Consider the following 24,038-nt stretch of genomic DNA (forward strand, 5'->3'; position numbering starts at 1 on the left):
TGTATGAAGCACTCTCACCATCCCCACACCACTGGGAAAACAGGTCTCAACAAAAGTAACATGTCAGGGATAATTTCCAAGGCAAGGCTAGAGATCCGGAGGTGGGGGTGGGTGGGGATTACATTAAGATCTTCAGGCCCCAAGGCCATCATCCGTTCTGTGCACTGAATTCACTATGAGCACATATTCCCAGCAGGGGAACCACTTCCATATGTGTGAAAAGTTCCTGTTTGACCAAAGGAAAAGTTCTGAGAGACCCATAGCTGCACTGGGGACTTGGTGTGGACATACCATGAAGGTAGAGATGTTTATCCCTATAGAGTACAAATATGTTTCCTTTCTTTCTGGCCCCAACCACCTCACAAATTTAAACCCCACACTCTGGCAGCCAGGTTGGGTAACAGTAACCAACCTAAGCTTTAAACAGCTGTCCAGCAAAAGTGCCATCCACACAAAATCAACCCCACAAGATTGTGTAATGAAGATCTAGATTTAAAGAAATAAAAAAAATCCAAAGTGAAGGCAGTCAGACATTGAACTCAGGAAAAATCGGGACTTCACGCAAACGCGAGTTTTGTCCCAAGAGGAGGAGAAGGCACCGGCTTCTGATTTTGGGGGAGAGTCTCCAAGCTAGGCTGACCTGTGGGAATCCTTCCTCTCCTCTGTACTCTAGGAGATGAAGCTGAACACTGTCCAGGAAAGCTGCAACAAGGCATTTACAAATCTGAACCTGACTCGGCTCTTAACACTTTTAATGCCCCCACTTCACCTATCCCTGACTACAAGTGGGTCCTGAATGGAAAACTTTAACAACCTTCCTCTTAGACAGCTCTCAAAAACACTGGCTTCTACCTCCTCAGAAACTCACCTGAGATACTTAAGCGGCATCCCGAGAGCCAACAGGAGAAGGACACACCTGCATCACCCGGAGGTCACTGTGCAAAGTCAATCAGAACTGCAGTGCAGGCCTTTCTTGAGAATGGATTTCAAACGGGAAAATCTAACTTTCTAAGAACCCACTAATTTTGAATAGCGATAACTATCCAGTTTCAAGGAAATGACTTCCCCCTGCCTCTCTGAATAGCCATCCTGAAGGACTGTACTCTATAGAGTGCATTTGCCCAGAGGAGAAGGGAAATTGGCTTCTGCCAGAAAGCAGACTCCACACTGCCTCGGGGGCCAGTCCTGCCGGCCTTCTCACATCACTCATATTTTATCTTTGGAAAGCTGTCAAGCTCTTTAACATCTAAACCGAGGGCTCTCTGCCTTCGCACTACTGACATTTGGGGCCCGATCATTCTTTGCAGCGGGGGCTGTCCTGTGCTTCACAGGATGTTTAACAGCATCCCTATCCCTGTTTTCCACCCACGGGCGCCAGTAGCATCTCCCCAGTTGTGACAATCAAAATTGTCTTCAGGCATTACCAAATCCCCCCCAGTTGAGAACCGCTGGTCTAGACGGATAGTTCAAATAACTGAGTGGTTATTATGGGTGGAAGGGAGCTACATGGAAAGAGAGGGCCAAGGACAATCTCTGCACGCCCCTCTGGTGTTCCAACTCTGTGCATTCTTCTTGAGGGAGTAATGACAACAGCCCTTGGTGTTTACCTGAGCAGCCTCCAGTTCACTCTCCAGGGCCCTTCTGGCTGACACAGCTTCTTTTTCTTCCTTTCTGGCGTGCACAAGGGTCTCCTCTAATTGTTGTATTTCTCCCTACAATGAAACACTGGGTCAGTGGGCCCTTAGACGTGTGCTGTACCTATGAAACGGACTCAGTGGAATTAAATGAACACGGAAGACACTCACAGGGCAGTGGCTACGGTCACAACATGCCTGTCACAGACCAAAGGTGGCACACGACAGCCGTGTTCTTGGATGTATGTGCCTATCTGCAGTTCCAGTTCTCAGCCAGGTGTGAACATCCACATTATCTCGGGTGATTTTTTATTTTTTATTTTTTTAGAGACAGGGTCTCACTATATTGCTGTGGCTGGTCATGAACTCCTGGGCTCAAGTGATCCTCCCTCCCACCTCTCAGCCTCCCAAGTAGTTGGAATTACAGGCATGAGCCACCATGCCCAGCTGGGGTTTTGTTTTTTTTTAATAGAAGTATCTGGCCTTATTCCTGGAGATCTGAAAACAGCAGGTATTGAATGGACCCACCCACACACAGTTTTATAAAAGGTATCCAGGTGGTCCTGATGGATGACTGCTATGGTTTGAATGTGTCCCCCAAAAAGCATGTGTTGAAAGTTTAATTGCCATTGTAATAGTATGAAAAGGTGGGACCTTTACGGGGTGATGAGGTCATGAGGGCTCTGCCCTTATGAATGGGCTCAAACTGTCATCACAGGAGTAGGTTCCTGGTCAATGGACAAGTGTGGCCCCCTCTGGCCAGTCGGTTCCCCACTCCACCTCTGCCCTTCTGCCATGTGATGCCATTCACACTTCAACACAGAAGGACGGCCCTTGATAGAGGTTGGCACCTTAATTTTAGACTTCTCAGCCTCCAGAACTGTGAGAAATACATTTCTATTTTTCCTTAATTACCCCAATGTGGTATTCCATGATAGCGGCACAGGACAGACTAAGGCAGTGACCACGTGTGTCTCCTCCTTCATTGTCAGCTGCCCTTTCCTACTGCTGAGAGTGTGCCATCTCTCACTCACAGCTTCCCACTGCTAGAGGTCTGGCCAACCAGATAATTGGCTTGTTAAAATCAGTGTCACTTCAAAAACATCAACAATGAGTTAAAAAAGAATAAATAGTCTTGAGTGAGAATCGGTCTAATGGTGGTGTTAAGACAGCCTTTATCAGGTGGAGGCCTGTGTGAAGCCATGGAAGGCTGGGCATGTCTGGTATCTGGGTGCGTGGGGATTCCTGTGCCTAGACCGGTGTTCCCGCCTGACCTTACCGTCCCTGTTCCCTGGCCTCCCTGTCATGCCACTCCCAGGGGATCAAAGAAATGGCTTGCAGAGAGGATGTATTCACTATTGCCTTGACCTTCCCTACTACATCATGACAATAAATCCCTTCCCTACTTTTGAAATCACTTACACAGGAAAGAAGGAGCAGCAGCTGCCAAAGCTGGGCCTGGGCCCAGCGAGCCTCACCTCGTACTTCTTCAGCGTTTCCTTCGCCTTGGCTTCATCGCCTTTCAGGTCCTCGATCTGCCTTTGAAGCTGAGCAACTCTCCGCTCCAGCTCTTCGCTTCTTCCCTGCAGCTTCTCATTCTCCTCCTGCAGAAGCTTCACACACATTTCGGTCCCCGCCTGGTCTTGCTCTGAAGTGTTGCTCCTGCTGGCCAAGACCTCGACATTCTGTTAAAAACACAGAGCAAATGAACAAGGAGACCGATGTCAAGGAGCTGTCCCCAGGCTGGCAGAACGGCTGGCATTTATGAAAAACCCATTGTGCCCACTTAGCCAGGCCCTGTGCTGAGCCGGGGGTCAGCAAACAACAGCCTGCAGGCCAAACCCAGCCCCCCACCTGTTTTGAAAAGCACAGTGTTATTGGAACATAGCCACGCCCGTCCATTTGCAGATTGTCTGTGGCTGCTTTCAAGCTACAACAGCAGGGCTGAGTGGTTGCAACAGAAACCCCAAAGCCTATGGTGTCGCAAAGCCTAAAATGTTGATTCTCTGGCTCTTTATAGAAAAAGTTTGCCAACCCTTGCCTGTGTTAAGATCCTTACATGGGATTTCAACCTTTTAACAATTCCAGAAGGTGGGTGCTATTCTTATCACCATCTTAAATATGAGGAAACTGACACTTGGATAGTTTAAGTAACTTGTCCAAGATCACTTAGGAGGAACTGCATTCAGGCGGGCTGAATCCAGAACCTGTCCTCATAACCCTTGCTTTCTGACATGTCCACTTCCCTGCCCCATTTGCATGGGCAGGGTCTCTTTTTTTTTTATGAGACAGACTCTCGCTCTGTTGCCCAGGCTGGAGTGCAGTGGCGCGATCTCGGCTCACTGCAACCTCCACCTCCCAGGTTCACACCATTCTCCTGCCTCAGCCTCCAGAGTAGATGGGACTATAGGCACCCGCCACCAGACCTGGCTAATTTTTTTTGTATTTTTAGCAGAGACGGGGTTTCACCATGTTAGCCAGGATGGTCTCGATCTCCTGACCTTGTGATCTGCCTGCCTTGGCCTCCCAAAGTGCTGGGATTACAGGTGTGAGCCACCACACCCAGCCCAGGGTCTTTAATAGAAGCTCTTGAGGAAGGGCAGCTTCGGAGTACAGATTTTTTCCATGTCCAATATAAAACAGAAATTTAAATTAGCTTAAATTAGGATACAGCTCATAGTGTAAGCTCTAGGTATGCTGCACACAATCCACAACAGAAAGGAATGACAATCTCAGGGTGGTTATTGTTGATTCCAGAGGTCACGGGGGCTTTGTACTCTTCAGTTTAGCAATTTGAAGTGATGGGAAATGGTCCTGCCCCGCATTCCACCTCTCCAGGCAGATCTCTTGCCTGTCCTCCATTTCTCCACTACTACAAAGATGCCAATATCAGCAAATCTCATGCCTACAACACAAGGCTACAGACGCCTGCAATAAACGACAGGCCCAGGGAGGACAAGGTTAGGTTTTGAAAGTCTGTATCACAGCCCATGTGGGAGAAGTATCTACTAGAATAGCTCGCTCATATAGCCTGTTGGAAAGATATTTACATCTCTTAACAGTACAGTAAGCTTATTATCCTGAACCTAATCAGTTAGAGAATTTCAGGAACCAGAGCATCCTTTCATGGCCCAAATGTTTAATTCTATACAACAGAGAAAGCGCATCGGAGCCAAGCAACTGAGTTAGAATGAAGTTAGCTGGCATTGCTAGGAGAAAACTAAGGTGTCAGACAGCTGAGATTTCTCAGGTCTATCAGGATATCATCACCAAATGAAACCAGCGAGAGGACATGTCACAAAGATATACAGAGGACAAATAAAGTATGGTTGAAAACTTGAGGAAGGATCTAAAGAATCTAGTAACTGGTCAGACTAGGGAAAGAAAAAGTCTAGATTGCCCATTTCTGCCCTAACTCTCCCATTAACATGTGAGACAAAGTTACAGTTATCAAGACAGGGCAGTACTGGCATGAGGGAAGGCATATAAATCAATGAAACAAAATTGGAAGTTCAGAAATAAACCCCTACATTTATAGCCAATTGCTTTTCAACGAGGGTGCCAAGACAATTCAATGGGGGAAGGAATAGCCTTCAGCAAATGGTGCCGTGACAATTGGATGTCCACATGAAAAAGAATGAAGTTAGACGTCTTCCTCATACCATACGCAAAAGTTAACTCAAAATGGATCATGGGCCCAAATGTAGGATCTAAAACTATAAAACTCTTAAAACACAGGAGCAAATAGTTGTGACTTTGGGTTAGGCAAAGGCTACTTAGCTACAACACCAAAAGTACAAGTGGGAAAAGAATGAACAGATAAATTAAGCTTCTTCAAAATTTAAAACTTTTGTGCTGCAAATGATGCCACCCAGAAAGTCAAAAGACAACCACCAGAATGAGAAGAAATACAAGTCATATATCTAATAAAGGACTCATATCCAGAATATATAAATGATTCTTTAACTCAGTAATAATAAGACTTAAAAATGGAGGCCAGGCGCAGTGGGTTACGCCTATAATCTATGCACTTTAAGAGGCCCAGGCAGGCGTATCACCTGTGGTCAGGAGTTCAAGACCTGCCTGGCCAACATGAGAAAACCCCATCTCTACTAAAAATACAAAAATCAGCCAGGCATGGTGGCACACACCTGTAATCCCAGCTATTTGGGATGCTGAGGTGAGAGAATTGCTTGAACTCGGGAGGCAGAGATTGCAATGAGCTGAGATGGGACCACTGCACTCCAATTTGGGTGACAGAGCAAAACTCCATCTCAAAAGAAAATAAATAAATAATGGGGAAAGGATCTGAACGGTATATAAAATCCAATAAGCATATGAAAACATATTCAACATCATTAGTCATTAGATAAATGCAAATTAAAACCATAATGAGACACCACTCCACATCCACTAGGATAGCTATAACAAAAAAGACACATAATAACAAGTATTGGGGAGAATTCAGAGGAATTAGACCCCCTATACATTGCTGGTAGGAATGTAAAATGGTGCAGCTACTTTGGAAAACAGTTTGCCAGTTCCTCAAAATGTTACACAGAGTTATGGTAGGACCTGGCAATTTCACTCCTTGGTATATAGCTAAGAGAAATAAAACAACAGGCCAGGCACAGTGGCTCACGCCTGTAATCCCAGCAGTTTGGGAGGCCAAGGCGGGCAGATCACCTGAGGTCAGGAGTTTGAGACCGGCCTGGCCAACATGGTGAAACCCCATCTTTACTAAAAATACAAAAAATCAGCCAGGCATGGTAGCAGGTGCCTGTAATCCCAGCTACTTGGGGGGCTGAGGCAGGAGAATCACTTGAACCCAGGACACAGAGGTTGCAGTGAGCCAAGATCACACCATTGCACTCCAGCCTGGGCGACAGGAGCGAGACTCCGTCTCAAAAAAAAAAAAAAAGAAAAAACATATAATCACGTAAAAACTTGTACATGAATATTTATAGCAGCATTATTCACAGTATCCAATAAGTGGAAGCAATCCACATGTCCATCAAACAGTGAATGGGTAAACAAAATGTGGTATATCCATACAATGGAATATTATTTGGCCATTAAAAGGAATGAAATACTGACACATGCCACAACATGGATGAACTTTGAAAACATTATCCTAAAGAAGCCAATCTCACTCACACACACACACACACAAACACACACACACACACACACACACACAACTATACTGACATTTATATGAAAGTCTGGAATAGCAAATCTACGGAGACAGAAAAGAAATTAGTGATTGCCCTGGGCTGCTACAGGGAGGGATATGGGGGAAGGGCCAGGAGTGACTGCTAATGGGGATGGAATTTCTTTTTAGGGGTGAGGAAAATGTTCTAACATTGACTGTGGTGATGGTTGTACAACTGTGTGAACACTAAAACCACTGAATTGTACACTTTCAAAAGTTGAATTATATGAATTACATGCTATATGAATTATATCTTAATACAGCTGTTTAAAAAACAAAGGTAAACAAAAGTTAAGGGAAACCTGGGGCTGGAGTAGGGATGGTGGAGAGAGATGATGCATTTACCCCAGTGGTTTGCTGAGGTGTTAGAGAGGGGAAGGAGAGGCTCAAGACCATCTGCCCAAAGCTTTCAGTAAAGCAAAGAACACTTACATGTGTGGTCAGCACCCTTTCATTCACACGGAAATCTCAGGAAGAATGAGGATACTGAAGACCAGACCTGATTTAACCTGGATTGGGGCCTAACTAGCACCTTAGCATGTTAGATGAGGGAACCTGGACTGAATTGTGATGTTTAGAACTTGGCATGAAAGTTCTTCACTCAGCTTATGGCTGGTAGGGATTTATTCCAATCCTAACTTTCACTGGCATGGGCTGAGTGTGACTCTAGGAGACCTTGTGTGTATTGAGACACTTGGTCCTTTTTTGATTATTTGTAAAGTGATACTATGTTTTTCTCTATGTCTTCACATTATGTTTACAAATAATTTAACATGAGCCTCTGTTAGCAAATCTTCCCAAAAGTCCTCTCCCATTTTCATGCTCCCGCACCCCTACATGCCCAGCTCGCCTTTTATATAAAGCCCATAGAACAAACTCTCCTTTCCTGAAACCATACCTAATTCACCTGCAGTAGTAATGGAATCTAAAATAAAAATAAAAATCCTAACCTTTGCTCAAGGCAAGTACTACATGCAAGTTCTTCTCCATGACCTCCCAGTGAGGAAGAGAAACATGGCGGAGAGGACCTTCAAAGTTCTCCCAACTCTGAAGTGCTCTGATGCTTGGATCTACGTATCATCTTTTCCAGATGAGACTTTGTGTCTCATGGATGTGGCAGAGGCAGCAGAACTGCACCAAAACAGAGCTGGTAAAGAGCAACTCAGGTGGAAGGTCCCTGGGGACAAGTACTGCTGAAGTCATTGAAGTTGCTGGCGTTATGTTTCTACGACTCTCTGATCCCAAGTCCTGTATGTCATAACAATATTAGAGAGGAAGCACCATCATAAATAAAACCAAAAAGCAGACGGTTTTTAATAATTCATTTGGCCACATCTTACCACCTATGTGATGTCCCATTTTAAAAGCATTATATGGACTTGCATTTCAATATTTTAACTATTATTCACTCGTACACGTAGTCGATTCCTCTGCCACTCCAAAAAGTTGGAAACACCACACCAGATTCATCACCACAAAGGCAGAAGTAACAACTGTGCCATTTTCTATCATTTTTCAAGATTGGATCATCACTAAAAATTACACCAAGGTTATATTTTCAGCTATGAGGCAGCCACCTCAAAAGGTTTGATAACACAGTGTGTGTAATGTGAGGAAACGTATTCTCATCGATTGCTGGTGGGGCTAGAAACTGGTATGAGGCTTCTGGATGGCAATTTGGTAGTATCCATCAAAATTACAATGTGCATTTCCTTTGACCCAGAAACTCATCATCTATCATTTTATCCCACATGTGTGCAAAATGACAAATAAATGAGATTATTCACTGCAGCACCTTAATAGCAAAAGATTGCACACTACTAAAGGCCAATTAGGTACTAGTTAAATAAATTACATCAGGTCAATGGTATCTTGTGCAGCTGGAAGAAAAAAAGAACAAGAAAGTGAGGAAAAAGTAAGGGACAGATTAGTAGACATAGCATGCTTCTGTGTGTATAAAAAGAAGCTAAGAGGGATAAAGATGTATTTACTTGGCTACACAAGAAACTAGTAACAATGACTGGCTATGACGAAGGAAACTGGGGCTATGTGGAAAACAGCAGAAGGAAGTTTTCAATTGCAAACCCTCTGGTAATTTTTAAATTTTGAACCATGGAAATTCAACATGTATTACAATTTTTTTAAATAAACATACATTTTCTTTTAAAAGACTGACCATCAATGCTCACAGGAACTCAGAGAACCCACCTCCTCGGCCAAGTTCTCACCTCCTCCAGCCTCTGGAAACCCTTCCTTTGTCTTTTCATGGGTATCTCTGGGCCATGAAAGATAGCAGAGCCAGAGCCCCAGGAGCAGCTGTACAAACAGAGCATAGCACCAACTCTCCCACACCAGTTTACACAGTTAAGCAATTCCTTTTCACCACATATAGCTCGGAGAGTGGAAAAGGCCCAGATGGCCCACGACTTGTAACTACGCGAGCGCTTCCCCAGCTTTTCCACTCCAGCAACCCTACGGCAGAGAAGTCCAGTGTGGGGTGATGAGAGACATCCAAGGGACTGCACAGAACTGCTTTCAAGGGTTGGGTTTTTCCATTATAAATGAATGTAAATTTTGCATTCAACACCACAGCATTTTTCATTCTACTATGTCTCTTTTTGTATTAAGGATACTATGTTCTTGGTATTCCAGGAAGTGGTGTCACTTTTACCCTGTGACTTTGCCAAGCACTCTCCTCCTTGCCCACCCGGCACACAGACACATATCCCATCCTAACACAGACATAAATCACCTCAAGAATGGAATTCTCATTTATATTTCTAAAAATGCTGCTCTATCTGTTTAGAGGAAACAGCAAAGGCTCTGAAGTCAGCCAGATCAGATCCAAACCCAGGCTGTGCCTCTTGCTGGGCCTTCCACTGGGCCTGGCCTCACAGAGCTTTAGTTTCCTATCTGAAGAAGGGGGATGAAGTTGCCCACCTCATACATTATTGTAAATATCTAGTTAAATGGGATTACAGCTCTCGTTGTAGCCCTTGTTATTACTGCTAGGTCCACTAAACTCACATCTGCTTCCCAAAAGGGAAGGACCTCACACAGCTTACCCGCTGTGGTTCCAAATCGTCACACTTGGCTTCAGGCCACCACCTGCACATTTTTTAGCAGCTAAAAAAATCAAGCCTAGACTTCTCAAAACAGAGAATTTAGGTCTTCTAATAGTCCTTCCAGGGCGACTACACTGCACAAATAAGATGACACCCATCTTATTTCAAGGGTAAGTCAGGTTTCTTGTTTGGCTAATTTATTAAAATCTTAGCCCCATTTCCCAGTCAAGGGTGGTGTGGTAAACTGATGGCATCTAAGAAAAACATTGTTCTAAACAGCCAAACAGCCTGCTTCAACATGCTGAATTGCTAAATTTCCATTACTTTAAAAATAGTTGACTTTCAGCCATATGCTCCAATTACCAATTTTCAAAGAAGGAAAAAAGAAATATAACAATTGTATCACACGTACGCAAGAGAGTGAAATCCCAGTCTTTGCCATACCGCCATTCATTGCACATAATCACCTGCCTGCAGGCTGGCACATTTTCCACATTTTCATAGGTTAACACCCACATTTAGAAGTGTTCACACTGGCCCCTGGAGCCACAGGAGATGAGCACAAAACCCCCCACGGCACCATAAATGGCCCCATTTGCATGTTCTGCCTGACTCAGGAAGCTGAGGAGCGCTCCTTGTAGGAACATGGACCCGACAGCCTGGACAGGCTCATTCCTGATGGACAACAAGTAACCACATAGGGCAAGGGCCTTCTGCTTGTCCTAGTGCCAACCCAGTACACAGACATATCAGGTTTTACTAATTAACACGGCCTCTGCCACAGCCGGCTTTTGTTTCCTTTCTGTCTCTCTTTTTTGCTGAATGAGTGAAAACAGCTGAGGCGTGCAGGCCGGGGCATCCAGAGAATGGAATGTTGGTGTCAGTTCCATCTCGCTGGCCACCCCCATGCTCCAGTGTGTTGGGGCTGCAGGATCCCAGCTGAGAGGTACTAGAAGCAACCCCTAGGTCAGCTCATCTCCTGGGAAATTACTGTCACCATCATGGCTGTGGACATCTGCTTTCATTTGCACAATAAGGGCCTGGGTCACAATAATGCATCCTTTCCTCACTCTGAAGTGTTAGGAAAGCAAGTCCCCCATATTGTGTCTTCAGCTTCCCCCTCACCTGAGCAAAGGTCAACTATTCAGGTACAGAAACAGCATATATTTTAGTCTTAACTAGCATACTTCATCCCTTCTCCCAATCATTTGTTAATTTCCCTGGCATAAGGTCTCTAATCTTGAGCTTCTCAAATTTTAATGAATTACCTAGAGATCTCATTAAAATGCTCATTCTGACTCAGGAAGTCTGGAGTGGGACCCAGGACTCTGCATTTCTAACAAGCTCTCAGGTGATGCCAATGATGCTGGTCCGTGGATACCCCTTCGAGTAGTGAGGTCTAGGCTGATTGGACCCTTCTCAGCCCTCAGGGCCTTCCTGCAGAGATTTGAGCTGAGCTCCTAACTGGTCAAATCCTTTATGCTTCTTGGTAGGACTCTCAGTGCCTGGGATTCGGCATCAGGCGGCTTGTGCGCTACTGCAGGCTTTGCAGCCAGCTCACATTGCAACCTTCCATCTGCAAGCTCCTGCCCCCTCTGAGTTCAATTCACATCCTTAAAGAAGGTATAATCAGTAATACCTAAACAGATCAGAAAATCAAAAAAGAAAGAGATACAAATCTTTAAAAAGTTGAAATTATTTTAGTAATGTAAAGTGATGGGTTCCTTCCTTCCTCCTTTTTGATTTACCTACTTACCATATTTTGGGCAAGATGGGGTTGAGCCATTGCAAAATATTTTTAAATCCCATGCTCCAAGAAGAACATCAGAGTTTCCATATTTTCTCACTGTATTTACCAAAATGGTCAACACCAATCTCTCCCGACATATCTACAGTTCAGAACTCAGTTGGTTATACAGTGATAAGCTCTTTTTGTTTGTGTGTTTGTGTGTGTGGGGGGGGGGTCAGGCACAAATAAATAGTGCATGGGAGAGATGGAAATAAATGTGGCAAAGGAAGTGGCAAAGAAGTAGAGGGTATTCATCACCCAGGTCCCAAATATTTCCAAGGAAGAGTTGATTCCAATGCCAAAAATCGCACAGATCAATATTCAATTTCTTTTTGCTAAAAGATGTGAATTCTAGACCAGACCCCGCTAACAATTCACGTATGATGACGATAGACAAATCATTTAACTTCCATCTGCCTTCACTTTCCCCCTCTGCAACATGAAAGGGTCAGTCTATCTCGTTTCAATGTCCTCGCCAGCTCTAACAGTCTGGGATTCTAGAATGAACTTGAAGAAGTCAGGCAGCATTAGGCAGTCCTGGAATTCAATGAGCTAAGACAACTAGAGGTTTTACTCCTACTGCCTCATGTTTACATTTTATTTTCAAATGCTGCCATTTAAACCAGATCATCTGTAACAATGTCCCTGCCACAGCATCTAGAGGTGAGGGCCATTCTCTCCTTATGGTCACTAACCTGCCATATTCGTGGAGTTTACATATACCTTGTTTAATGAAGATTTTATTTACATCCTGTGTTTTTGTTGCCCTGGTGGCAATTTTCTTGCTTACAGAACCACCTAAAAGATACTCCCTTTTAATCATATTCAATTACCCAGTTTTTCCTATAGCAACTCAGTGATTACATAGGTTAAAAATGTCTCTGGTTTTCTTCATAATGTCCTTAGGAAATAAGTCAACATGTTCCCTTTAAAAAAACTAGTTAAGATTCACTCTCAGAGTGGCCTGTAATTAAGACATAGGTCCAAGACAAAAGTTACGACAATAAAATCCTCACATTTGCTCACAGAATGCATTTGACACACAATAAACCTACACAGATACCCAAGAAGAAAATAAAAATACCTACGACCACAACACACTGCAACTAAATAGCTGTAGAGCAGTGAAAAGTGATTCGATTTTTCCAAAACACAACATGGTCCATAGTTCAGGTCTTGACATATGGTATGATTCTGTTTATACAAAATGTCCAGAATAGGCAAATCCATACAGGCAGAAAGTAGACTAGTGGTTGACAAAGGATGAGAGAAAGGAAGAATTCAGATGAAAGGGGCTTCATTTAGGGTGATGAAAATGCTCTAGAATTAGATAGTGGTGGTGGTTACCCAAATTGTGAATATATAAAAACCACTGAACTGCACACTATAAAATGTTTAAAATGAATTTTGTGTTATATGAATGTTATCTTAAGAAAAACAAAAGAAAACAAAAAGAGTGCAGGCCTTGGAGTCAGCAGACCTGAATTGGTCCTGCTTGTTCTTCTTGAAACTTCAGTTTTCTCGTTATTCTAAAAATGAATTGAGACATTATTCAAAGCACCTAGCAATGTTTCAGACACGTAGTAAGACCTCAGTCAATGACCACAATACATTAAGGTTGGGTAGACAAAAGTCACACACCCAGGACTTGAACTCGGTTCTCTGACTCCTTGCTTGTGACCTCTGCTAGTTGCTACCAGTTTCTTCCAAGTGGGGGCAGCAGCTTGAGGGAAAATTCCCCAGAGCCAGACAGGGAACGGAAAAGGAGGCCCCGAACCTACCAGCTGGGGGCTTCAGCTACATCCACGCACTCACCAAGACTGCATTTCAGGGGCTTCTCTGAAACACAGCCTTAGGCCTTCCACTGTGCCTTTGCTTTGTTTTTTCAACACCACTCCTTAGAAAAATTCTTACAAAATGTTCCCCAGTTTCCAGGAGATAAAAGGAGCCTCACATCTTATTTATAAGACACCGTTTCCCTCACCATGAGAGCCACAGTCTAAGCTAACCTTGTGACCAGCATGTAAAAGTTCTGTTTATAGAACCCAACAGGCCCCTGCAGTGCCGTTCGCCTTCAAGGAGCTGCTAGCTGGCGGAAGGGACTCCACGCAGACAATGCCCTGCTTCCAGCACTCTGAGTCACTAGGAAAATATTGGGGGGTGGGAGCCGGGTAAATGCAAGCATTAAACTCCCAGTTAGAGTCGCTGTCACAGATAGACCACATGGCTTTACAAATGATTACAAATCAGCCTGCTGTCAGCACACACATGTCCAACAGGTTCAACAGGATTTTTGAAGAAAGAAGATAAACAAGCAGCCAAAGGCTCAATCTGGAAGCTCACAGGCCCTACTCCAGTCCACAGTTCTGCCCTGCACCCCTGCCCAGAAGTCTTGTTATTTGTGAAAACGGACCCTTCACCTTTCCCATTTTGCTGCTACCATCTATCCATAAATGCTGAAAGGGTCTATCCTGAATTATAGAAATCACGCAATTTTCAGAACTTAAATACAAATGCTGAGGCCAAGAACTTTCAATCCAATGACGCTTCTCATCAATACCTCCTTGCAGCCCCAAACAACACAAAATTTCCATGTACAAAGCTGTCAACTTTTCTCTTTGCCCTATACTTCCATGGCCACAGGAGCGATGCTAAGCAGGGACTGGAGAAAGAAAAGGACATGGCCTCGGGAGGCGAGAGCCTGGGCCAAGACTGCTGCAAGCATTTAGGCCGACTCTGGTACCCAAAGGGTTAAGACACCTGACAAGAGTGACCTTTATTATTTCCTCCTTTAAAGTAGTAGGCTGTTCCCCTGAGACAGAGCTGAGCAGACCAGGCTCCTACAAAGCCCATGGTCCCCTGGTTCCTCCTTGCAGGCCAGGCTACCTGGGTCAATAGCCAGCTCTAACTGACTAGCAAGGGGAATGGGGCCAGAATAGAAACGTCCTGATCCTGGTAGAGTCACCTGACCACTGTGAGGTTTTGTGCAAGTAACAACTTCTCTAAATCACAGCTCGGCTTTCTTAAAAACAGGGTGGCGTTACGGATCCATTCACTGCACGGATCAAGAAAAATGAAAGATGATGGTGCGAAATGTCAAAGGATGAGTCGCTATATACACAGCAAACAGTGTCCAGGAAGAAATGACTATGTACCACCCAGAAGTTACAGAGCATAAATCACAGATTTCCTTCTATACAGAGGCCTTGAAGGAGGTGTGGTGACTTTTTGGCCCCTGTCCTCTTAGAGCACTTGTTTCCCAGCCACGCTGTTGTCAAGACTCTCACTTGGTCCCTCCTTTTCTGAATGGAGAATAAAATGCCACCCCCTCCCTCAAAAGAGCTGGGACAGACAGAGTGGGAGGGATGGAGTAACCAAGTCTAATCCAAGACCTTCCCCAGGACTGCTCTAGGGCCAGCCCTCATCTGTTTTAAAAAGGAGCCATCTTGGGGCGCTGACCAAACAGGCCCCATGAATCACTGTGAGGGCAGTTAGTACTGTTCACCTGACATTTCCAGTTCTTCTCTCCTCCAGGCACATGCAATGTACCTCTCTGCCCCCTTGAAATCAGAAGTGGCCATGTGACTAGCTTTGGCCAAGGAAATGCAAGAAGTGGCAGGTGTCACGTCCAGGTACAAGCTCCAAGAGCCCATGAGTGATTTACCATATCCTCCTCCTACCGCACTGCAGAGATCACCAACACCTGGGTCCCCCAGGGACTCAGGAACAAAGCAACTAACTCCAACCCTGCCATGACTGGATGTGAAGCATGAGCAAGAAATAAGCTTTTCTTCGTTAAGCTACAGAGCTTTGGAGGCTGTTTATTACTGCAGCATCGTCTAGCCTATCACATCACGTAAAGACCTACTATTATACTTGCAGATTTAGCCCACCCAGCTCACATCCATTAAAAACAAAACCTGGAGTTCATCACAAGCTTCAGCCCCAAGGACAAGTGGGGCTGTAACAAGGAAAGAGCCTGGGCTCCCAGAGTCAGATAGACGTGAGTTTAAATCCTGGCTCAGCCGCCCACCAACCATGCAACTCTGAGCCCGTCAATTACCTTTTACTGAGCTGTAGTCTCCTCCACTTTGAAAGGGCAATGATAGTACCTGACATACAGGGTGGTGGTGAGGATGAAATGTAACGTGTGTAAAGTACGTAGCATGTGGCCAGGCGTGCACTGTGCTGAGTAAATGGGAGTGATTCTGCTAACCCTCATCATCATTATCATCAGCATAGCCCTGCTTTCGTCAATGACCGGCAGTGAACCCAGAGGCTCTGTTTCCTGCTCTGTAAACTGGTAGAGTAATGCCATGCCACTCCCAGCGTACTCAGCACAATGCCAGGCAGGGCACAGGGGGCAGCTGCTCAATAACCGTGAATACCCATACCACCCTGATATGATTTGGCTGTGTCCCCACCAAATCTCAATTTGAATTGTATCTCCCAGAATTCCCACGTGTTGTGGGAGGGAGCCAGGGGAAGGTAATTGAATCATGGGGGCCAGTCTTTCCCGTCCTAGTCTCGTGATAGTGAACAAGTCTCACGAGATCTGATGGGTTTATTAGGGGTTTCCGCTTTTGTCTCTTCCTCATTTTCTCTTGCTGCTGCCCCATGTAAGATGTGCCTTTTGCCTCCCGCCATAATTCTGAGGCCTCCCCAGCCACGTGGAACTGTAAGTCCAACTAAACCTCTTTTTCTTCCCAGCCTCGGGTATGTCTTAATCAACAGCATGAAAATGGACTAATACACACCCCTTCCACTCCAAGCCTTTAGCCAGCCTGCCCTGAGCACCCCCCAGAACACTGCAGGCTGATGAAGCTGCAACACCTGCCCCACACACAAGGGGGGCCCAGTCCTCAACTGGTCCACTCTGAGCTTCAGGTTGCCCTCCAGGACCCATCTGATGAGAGTCCCACTCCCTCCACCCCTAGCCAAGTCACCTGCTGTCATTTACTGGACCACAAGCACGGCATCTGCCAGGGTACTCTGACCTTGGGGACCCCAGCCTGACCCCTAAGATACCCACATCAACCCAGGTGACTGGTGATTGTGAGAAGCCCTCTTGGGTATGAGTCACAGAAACCTGGCCCATCCCTGGGGCCAGCTCATCAGGAGTAGGGGGAAGTCCCCTGCCAAAGCTCCTACTGACCTACTATTGAGGATCTGGAGAGCCTGGCAGCCCCCGGCTGGCCCTGGCTTTGACAATTAACGGTGTTACAGTGAGGCTCTGCGGGGTAATAGACTTCACATCTAGGAGAATCTGCCATGTGCCACAAAATCCCTAGTCACACACTAAAGGCATCCCACACTGTGCGTCCTTAGGCGGTAGCTTAATGAAATGCTATGCCTGGTACTGACGTATTCCAACTGCACGGGGACCTCTGAAAGTGGCCTAAATAGAAGGAGCACTGGAGGCTGAGCAGGAGTGGGTGTCTTGGTCCCAGGGCAGCCCCTGGGTCGGTCTGTGTGACCTGAGGCAGTCACAACTTCTCCGAGCCTCATTTCCATGACTATAAAATGTCAGAGAAGCCGGGCGCCGTGGCTCACGCTTGTAATCCCAGCACTTTGGGAGGCCGAGGCGGGCGGATCACGAGGTCAGGAGATCGAGACCACGGTGAAACCCCATCTCTACTAAAAATACAAAAAAATTAGCCGGGCGTGGTGGCGGGCGCCTGTAGTCCCAGCTACTCGGAGAGGCTGAGGCAGGAGAATGGCGTGAACCCGGGAGGCGGAGCTTTTGCAGTGAGCCGAGATCGCGCCACTGCACTCCAGCCTGGGCGACAGAGCGAGACTCCGTCTCAAAAAAATAAATAAATAAATAAAAATAAAATAAAATGTCAGAGAAGAGAATCCAATTAAGGACTGAAGTACCCACCACTGATTGTCTACAGTCACCGAATGTACAACTTGAACAAGGTACAGTGCCATTTCTAAAGAGTTTAAAGTCCCAGAGAAAGTTCAACATGTTTGTAAGTGAAATCTAAGTAATCACTGCCTGAAGATAGGCTCATGAGCACACTGGTCTAAGGTCCCTAAGGTCATAGCCATCTCTGCGATTATCTGCATGGCAGATAAAGGTTATTTCCTCTCTCTGACCTACCAAAGTTTCCATTTCTCCAGATAAATTAAAACAGGCCTGTATTTCATTCATCTTACCCATTCATAAAGTCACAGAACATCAGCATTATTTGAGACACCAACTTTCTCAGGTTGAAACCCTAATTTGAATTTCCAACACTTCCTTCCACCTTCCCCGGTATCTCTGGAAGATAAGCAGCCATTCAGCCTCTGCCCCGGGGGCTGGAAACACACTGCCTCTCCAAACAAGCCTTTCCATTTTCCCACAGCTCTCAGGCATGGAAACTCCTCCTTCACACTGAGCTGACATCTGCATTCCTACAATATCACTGAGACCAACTGAGGATGGTTTAGTGAGTCCTTCTTCCAAATGAGAGCCTTCCAAACACTTAAAACCCACCCTCATACCATCCTATCTTTCTTTTCCTCTTAGGCTAAACTGTCCAAGGTCCTTCCTCACTCACTGGCAGGTTGTACCAAGTCTTCTCTCAAAGCACGGGGGCCAAAATCCAAACAACGCTCCCTGCAAGTTGGGCCTATCAGCATCCTGATTACCAACTGCTCTAGGCTCCTGAACATTCTCCCAGAGAACAGAATAGTCAGACCCCACAGAGAGGCTGGAGATAAAACCTGGGGCTTGAACTAAAGACTACCAACCAAAGAAAGTCCCCGCCATCTCTAGACACACAGACACCCATGGGACCGTTCCCAGAACTTCCCCCCTGTGAGTGCCACTGCAGGATCCACGGTGGCAGTCAGGGCACTGCTGTTGGGGTCCCACTCCTGCTTCCATCTCTTCCTTAGCTGCCAGTCCCTTTCCTCTTTCCTCCCCATCTAGGTGCTTCCAATAACCCTCTGGCTTCTGTGCAGCTCTCAGATGGCTCCTAGAGGTCACCTCTTGCCCCAACCCCATCCCTTTTGCTGGTAAGTTGTACCTTGACTTCTGGGGAAAAATCAGACAACACCCTTTTCCCTTAGCCTCCTCCTGCTCCCCACTTCTTCTCTCCCTCTATGGCCAACACCCCGTCTCCACCTCTCACCCCATCCCATGCCAGGCTATGCCTGGGGAACTGGACAACAAGCCTAACTCCCCACATGGCCACAGGTGAGTTGCTGGTTGCACCCCCTGAGGACAGGGCTCTCTGCCTAGGCAGGTATCACTAGATTTTCTGAGTGCTCAGTCTATGCCAGACACCAGCTATGTGCTTTCCACGAGTCATCTCACTGAATTCTCTTCGGCTTCCCCCTGAGGGAGGCACTACTATTAACTGTTATAATCCTTTGCTTCCAAGTGAGGAAACTGAGGTACTGAGAGGTAAGTCACTTGCTTAGGGGCTCATAGGTATAAGCAGCAGAGGCAGGAGCCGACCCAGGCAGCCAGACTTGAGAGCCCACAGGCTGAAAACCACACCAGGAGCCCTTCCAGGCAGGGCCTCCATCTCACTCTGTGCCCAGCCCAGCACCTGGTACACAGCACACTCACAATTCAAGGTTACTGAATTAATCAGCTTGATAGAGGTTTTTATGTGTCTAGGTATTTAATACCCTGTGATACTCCCCAAGCATACACACGTATTCCCCCACCACACATGTATTCTATATTTTATAGTTAATACACACTATTTTAGTGGTGTCATGGGCTAAATCAACTATGGTGAGCTGGCCTGAGAACCTAGCCTTAATTCATAACAACGTCTCTGTGAGAAAATTCCTTCAACTTCCAAACACCCCACATAAAAATAAAATGTTAGCGCCCTCTGTTCCTAAAATAAGCATTCAGTTAGCAGATTCATTCATTAGGATGCTGTCTACCTTTGCATTGCTAAAAAAAATCTGTCCTGGCTAAAGTCAGCCTCACTTTGTTACATCTTTGCCTCAGAAAAGATGCCTGAATTTCAGAGGAATGTGTGAACTGAACACTCCACACTTTTTTTTTCTCCAAAGTCTTCATTCTCAATCCAAATTTCTCACAAAATTGATAGTTCTCTGGGAGCACAGGCTCTTGCTGACCCTGATAAATGATTGCCCTCATTAACAATGTTCAGTTCCCCGAGATGGCTGGAATTCCAGCTCAGGAGGGGCCTGACGTTCGTTCTAGCCTCTCATTTTCCAGATGAGCAAACTGGGGCCTGGAGAGGTTAAGTGGCCTGTTCAAAGTCACACAGTGATATCTCAGCCGTGGCGGGAAGTTGATAGCCTTGATGCCAACTTAACCTCCTCCTCAGGCTTCATCTATTAACCTAAGTAATTCCTCTCCCGCTCCCTGACAATGGCAGTGCCATTCCCAACACACAGCCTCTCTGCCAGTGCTGCATGGGAACCCACGGGCTGCAAGGGTGTCCTTATGCTTATCTGGCCTCAGAAAAACACAGAAGAGCCTCTCTTGTTTTCAGCTGCTGACAGTGGCCACCCACCAAAGGAAAAGGGTATGAAGGAAAACATCTCACACTTCCTTCTCAACCCCAAAGATTCACTCCCCGTTCCCACTCCCCACACCCAGGTTCTCATCCACTCACTGCTAGAAAGCCAGGCTGCCCAACTCCAATACACACCTCACCACCCAACCCATTTACCAGGCATCTTCCAGAATGACCTAGCCAAGATGGCACTTCCACCATGACATAGCTCAGAGCCCAGAACGACTCCCAACACACAACAAAATGCATCCAAACTCCCCTCAGCCTGGCCTCCAAAACCTTCCTAAATTGAATTCAGTCTACCTATTATTCCGTCTGATCTGCCCAAGGCTTCAATTCAAACCCTGTGTCAAACACATTCCTCTTTGTACTGGGTCAGGCCCATTCCCAATTACAGACCTTGGTATAGTATCTACAACTCTCTGTGGAAGGTACCCAAAAACGAAGCAATTATGTAATGCAGTATTTCCCCAGAAGTATGCTATGGAATGAAATATTGTGAAGATTCTTTGAAAAAAGATTTGTGGCCCTCTCATATTGTGGAAAATTCTTAAGGTCAAGTCCTTTCTCAGAGAATCACAATTTACATTAACCCACATATTAAAGACTCTGAGAAGTTACATAATAAGAAAAGCCATTTAGGCCAGGTACGGTGGCTCACGCCTATAATCCCAGCACGTTGGGAGGCCAAGGCAGGCAGATCACTTGAGGTCAGGAGTTAGAGACCAGCTTGGCCAATATGGTGAAACCCCGTCTCTACTAAAAATACAAAAATTAGCCAGTTGTGGTGGCACAAGCATGTAATCCCAGCTACTCAGGAGGCTAAGGCAGGAGAATCACTTGAACCTAGAAGCCAGAGGTTGCAGTGAGCCAAGATCACACCACTGCATTCCAGCCTGGGTGACACAGTGAGACTCCACCTCAAAAAAAAAGCCATTAACTTTATTTCTTGAGTTCCCAAGTTTATCTCAGCTCTTCCTTCCTTTCTCCACCTCTCCCACTGCCATGCGACTCCAAGCTGCCAACGTTTCCTTCCCAGGCAACAGCAAGACCCTCCAAGCTGGTCTACCCACATCCCCTCTTCTGCCCTTTCCAATCCATCCCCACACACTGGGGCAGGAGAAATTATTTTGAATCCCAAATCAGATCATGTCACCCTCCACCAAATGCTTCAGTGGCCTTCTTGTGCTCTTAAGGATAAAGGCAAAAATAAAAAACAAACGTCTTTAATTCAGTCTCCAATGTCTGTATCATCTACCTACCCTTCGAGCCCCATCTCACGCCACACTCCTCCTCCTCACCCACCCCATCCTTCTACTGGCTTTTAAAAAAAAAAATAAAGTTCCTCCTGTACCATACTTCCTCCCACCCCAGGGCCTCTGCATGTCTGCCTGAAGACTCTGCCTCCTCTCTACCAATCCTCACCTCCTCAAGGAAATGGTCCCTGACCACCCAAATGAGGTCAAATCCTAGCCTCTCTCCTCCATAAGCCTTGTCATGGGTGCAATTTTTATTTAATTGCATGATTTTTTTTCTTATGTTTTCTGTAAACTTTTTAGGATAGCATGCATCCATTTTTGTTCATAGGCTTAATACACTGTCTGGCCACAAGTAAACACTCAAAAAAAGAAAAAACAAACAAACAAACAAAAACAGGTTGGGCACAGGGGCTCATGCCTGTAATCCCAGCACTTTGGGGGGCCAAGGTGGATGGATCACTTAAGCCCAGGGGTTTGAGACCAGCCTGGGCAACATGGCAAAACCTTGTCATTACAAAAGCTCCTTGAGAGGCTGAGGTGGGAGAATCGCTTGAGCCCAGGAGACTGAGGCTGCAGTGAGCCATGATCAAGCTACTGCACTCCAGCCTGGGCAACAGGGTGAGACCTGGTCTCCAAAAAAAAAAAAACTGTTTCACCAATCAACCTAAGTATGAGCAACTGATGTGAAAAAAGAAAGCACAACACAAGACTTATATATTCTATAGTGGAGACAGGAACCGAATGCTACGAAGAGGAGGTGAGGGAACCTTAACTCTATTTGGGTGAGACAGGTAAAGCTGCAGAGTGCTTGGTGCCACACAGAGGGAAGGGAAAGGCAGTGTAGATGGAAAAAAAAAAAAAAAACAGCACATGCCACAGTGTGGAACCTGTGGACTGGCTGCTTTCTGCTCGATTCTGTTTTCCATCTAGACCATCCCCACCTCTGATCCTCAAGGGTACAGAGAATGTCTTTTACACTTTTCTTAGCATGACACTGAGGGCACCAGGAAAATGGAAGTGCCCGCTAGTGTGAGAAAGAAATGCCTCCCTATACAACGGCTGAGCTTCTTCCCTGCAGGACTCCTACAGGCCGCTGCCTGTGTGTGCATGGGTGCAAGCCCGCATCTCTGCTGCACAGCATACATGCTCAGCTCCTGTGGCCTGAGCTGAAGCCACCATTTCCAGATTCTGCAGGGCCTGCCCCTCTGCCTGGCCCACCCACACCCTCCATTCCTGTGGAATTGCTGCATTTCTGGAAACTGTAGCCCTCTCTTTCATCTCATTCTGTGGTAAGTAGCTAGCTCCAATAATTTTCCTATTTATGTTAAATAAGAAGCAGACAGTGAAGAGGTTCAGGCCACTCAAGACCCTTGTCTGCGGACTTTTACTTCGCGGGATCAAAGTTGAAGCATGAGAATATGTCTTTATTCTTTTTCCCCTGCTGAGGCCAAGAGACACATGCCAGACGCTTCTCCTGGAGTGTACTGTCACAACAGGAACCCTGCCACCACCCACCCCACCCTGCTCCCCCCACCTGCCCCCAGTTCCCACTCCAATCTAACCAGGCCTGTTCTTTGTTCCACAAAACAAACAGTGAGTTCTGCCTGTCAGGGCAGACAAGGTGCACACACAGGAGCAAACAAAGAGGCCCTCTTGCCAAAGGCCTTCTTTCCTGTTGGACCAACGCTGTCACTGGTGCCCTTTGTTCGAAGTCACCAGATGCACCAGGCACTTACAGGGACCTGCCAAAAGATCCTTGGGCCTGCACCAGCTGGGATATCACTCCCCAGCCATCCCCATACCACCAAACACAGCAGGATGTGGGACCTCGGGGGTGTCAGACTCCATTCCTGGGGTCTGCTGCTCTGTTTGGATTGCTGAAGTGCTGCTTCCACACAACGTGGATGCAACTGTCACCCTTCTCAGCGTTGCCGGACTCAGCAACCACAGAGCAGTTGCTGTGCCTGGCCCCTGGCCCTTCTCCCCTCTCTGAGTCTATCAGCACCCATCTGTTGGTGGCCAGACACTGTGCTACCAAGTCTTGAATGTATGGGCTCATTTCACCCTCACTGTGCTCTGTGTGCTGGGCTCTGTAATTATCCTCATTTTATTGATTAGGAAACGGGGGCTCCAACCAGTGAGGTGTCCTGACTCAAGGCACACAGCCAGGATTCAATGTGAGTCTGACTCTGGGGCTCATGCTTTCATCCTCTACAATATACCGCCCACCACCCCAACTACTAGCTAAAGGCCACCGACCTCTTTCTTGATCATTCCTTTACAAGACAGAGTTGGAATGGAGTAGAGCAGCAGTCCCCAACCTTTTGGCACCAGGGACCAGTTTCGTGGAAGACAATTTTTCCATGGATCGGCGGGGGTTGGGGGGAGGGATAGTTTCAGGATTAAACCATTCCATCTGAGATCATCAGGCATTAGTTACTATAGATTCTCATAACGAGAATGCAACCTAGATCCCTCGCATGCACAGTTCACAATAGGGATCGTGCTCCTGGTCCCTAACAGGTCACAGACCTATACTGGTCCATGGCCTGAGGGTTGGGGACCCCTAGAGTAG

At 46.2% G+C, this 24,038-nt stretch overlaps 1 protein-coding gene across 3 annotated transcripts in view; it reads right to left on the reverse strand.

The window, feature by feature from the left end:
* The window catches only part of CGNL1 (cingulin like 1), a 175,277-nt gene that overhangs the window by 30,656 nt on the left and 120,583 nt on the right, over nt 1-24,038 (reverse strand). For all 3 annotated transcript variants that reach the window (XM_055279290.2, XM_063639394.1, XM_055279289.2), the window contains exons 9-10: nt 3,113-3,319; nt 1,608-1,712 (exon numbers count right to left, since the gene is read on the reverse strand). In XM_055279290.2, coding sequence (XP_055135265.2) covers nt 1,608-1,712; nt 3,113-3,319 — 312 coding nt within the window. The remainder of the gene's footprint in view (nt 1-1,607; nt 1,713-3,112; nt 3,320-24,038) is intronic.

The sequence above is a fragment of the Symphalangus syndactylus genome, chromosome 5 (genome assembly GCF_028878055.3).
Source record: "Symphalangus syndactylus isolate Jambi chromosome 5, NHGRI_mSymSyn1-v2.1_pri, whole genome shotgun sequence".
NCBI classification, from domain to species: Eukaryota; Metazoa; Chordata; class Mammalia; order Primates; family Hylobatidae; genus Symphalangus; species Symphalangus syndactylus.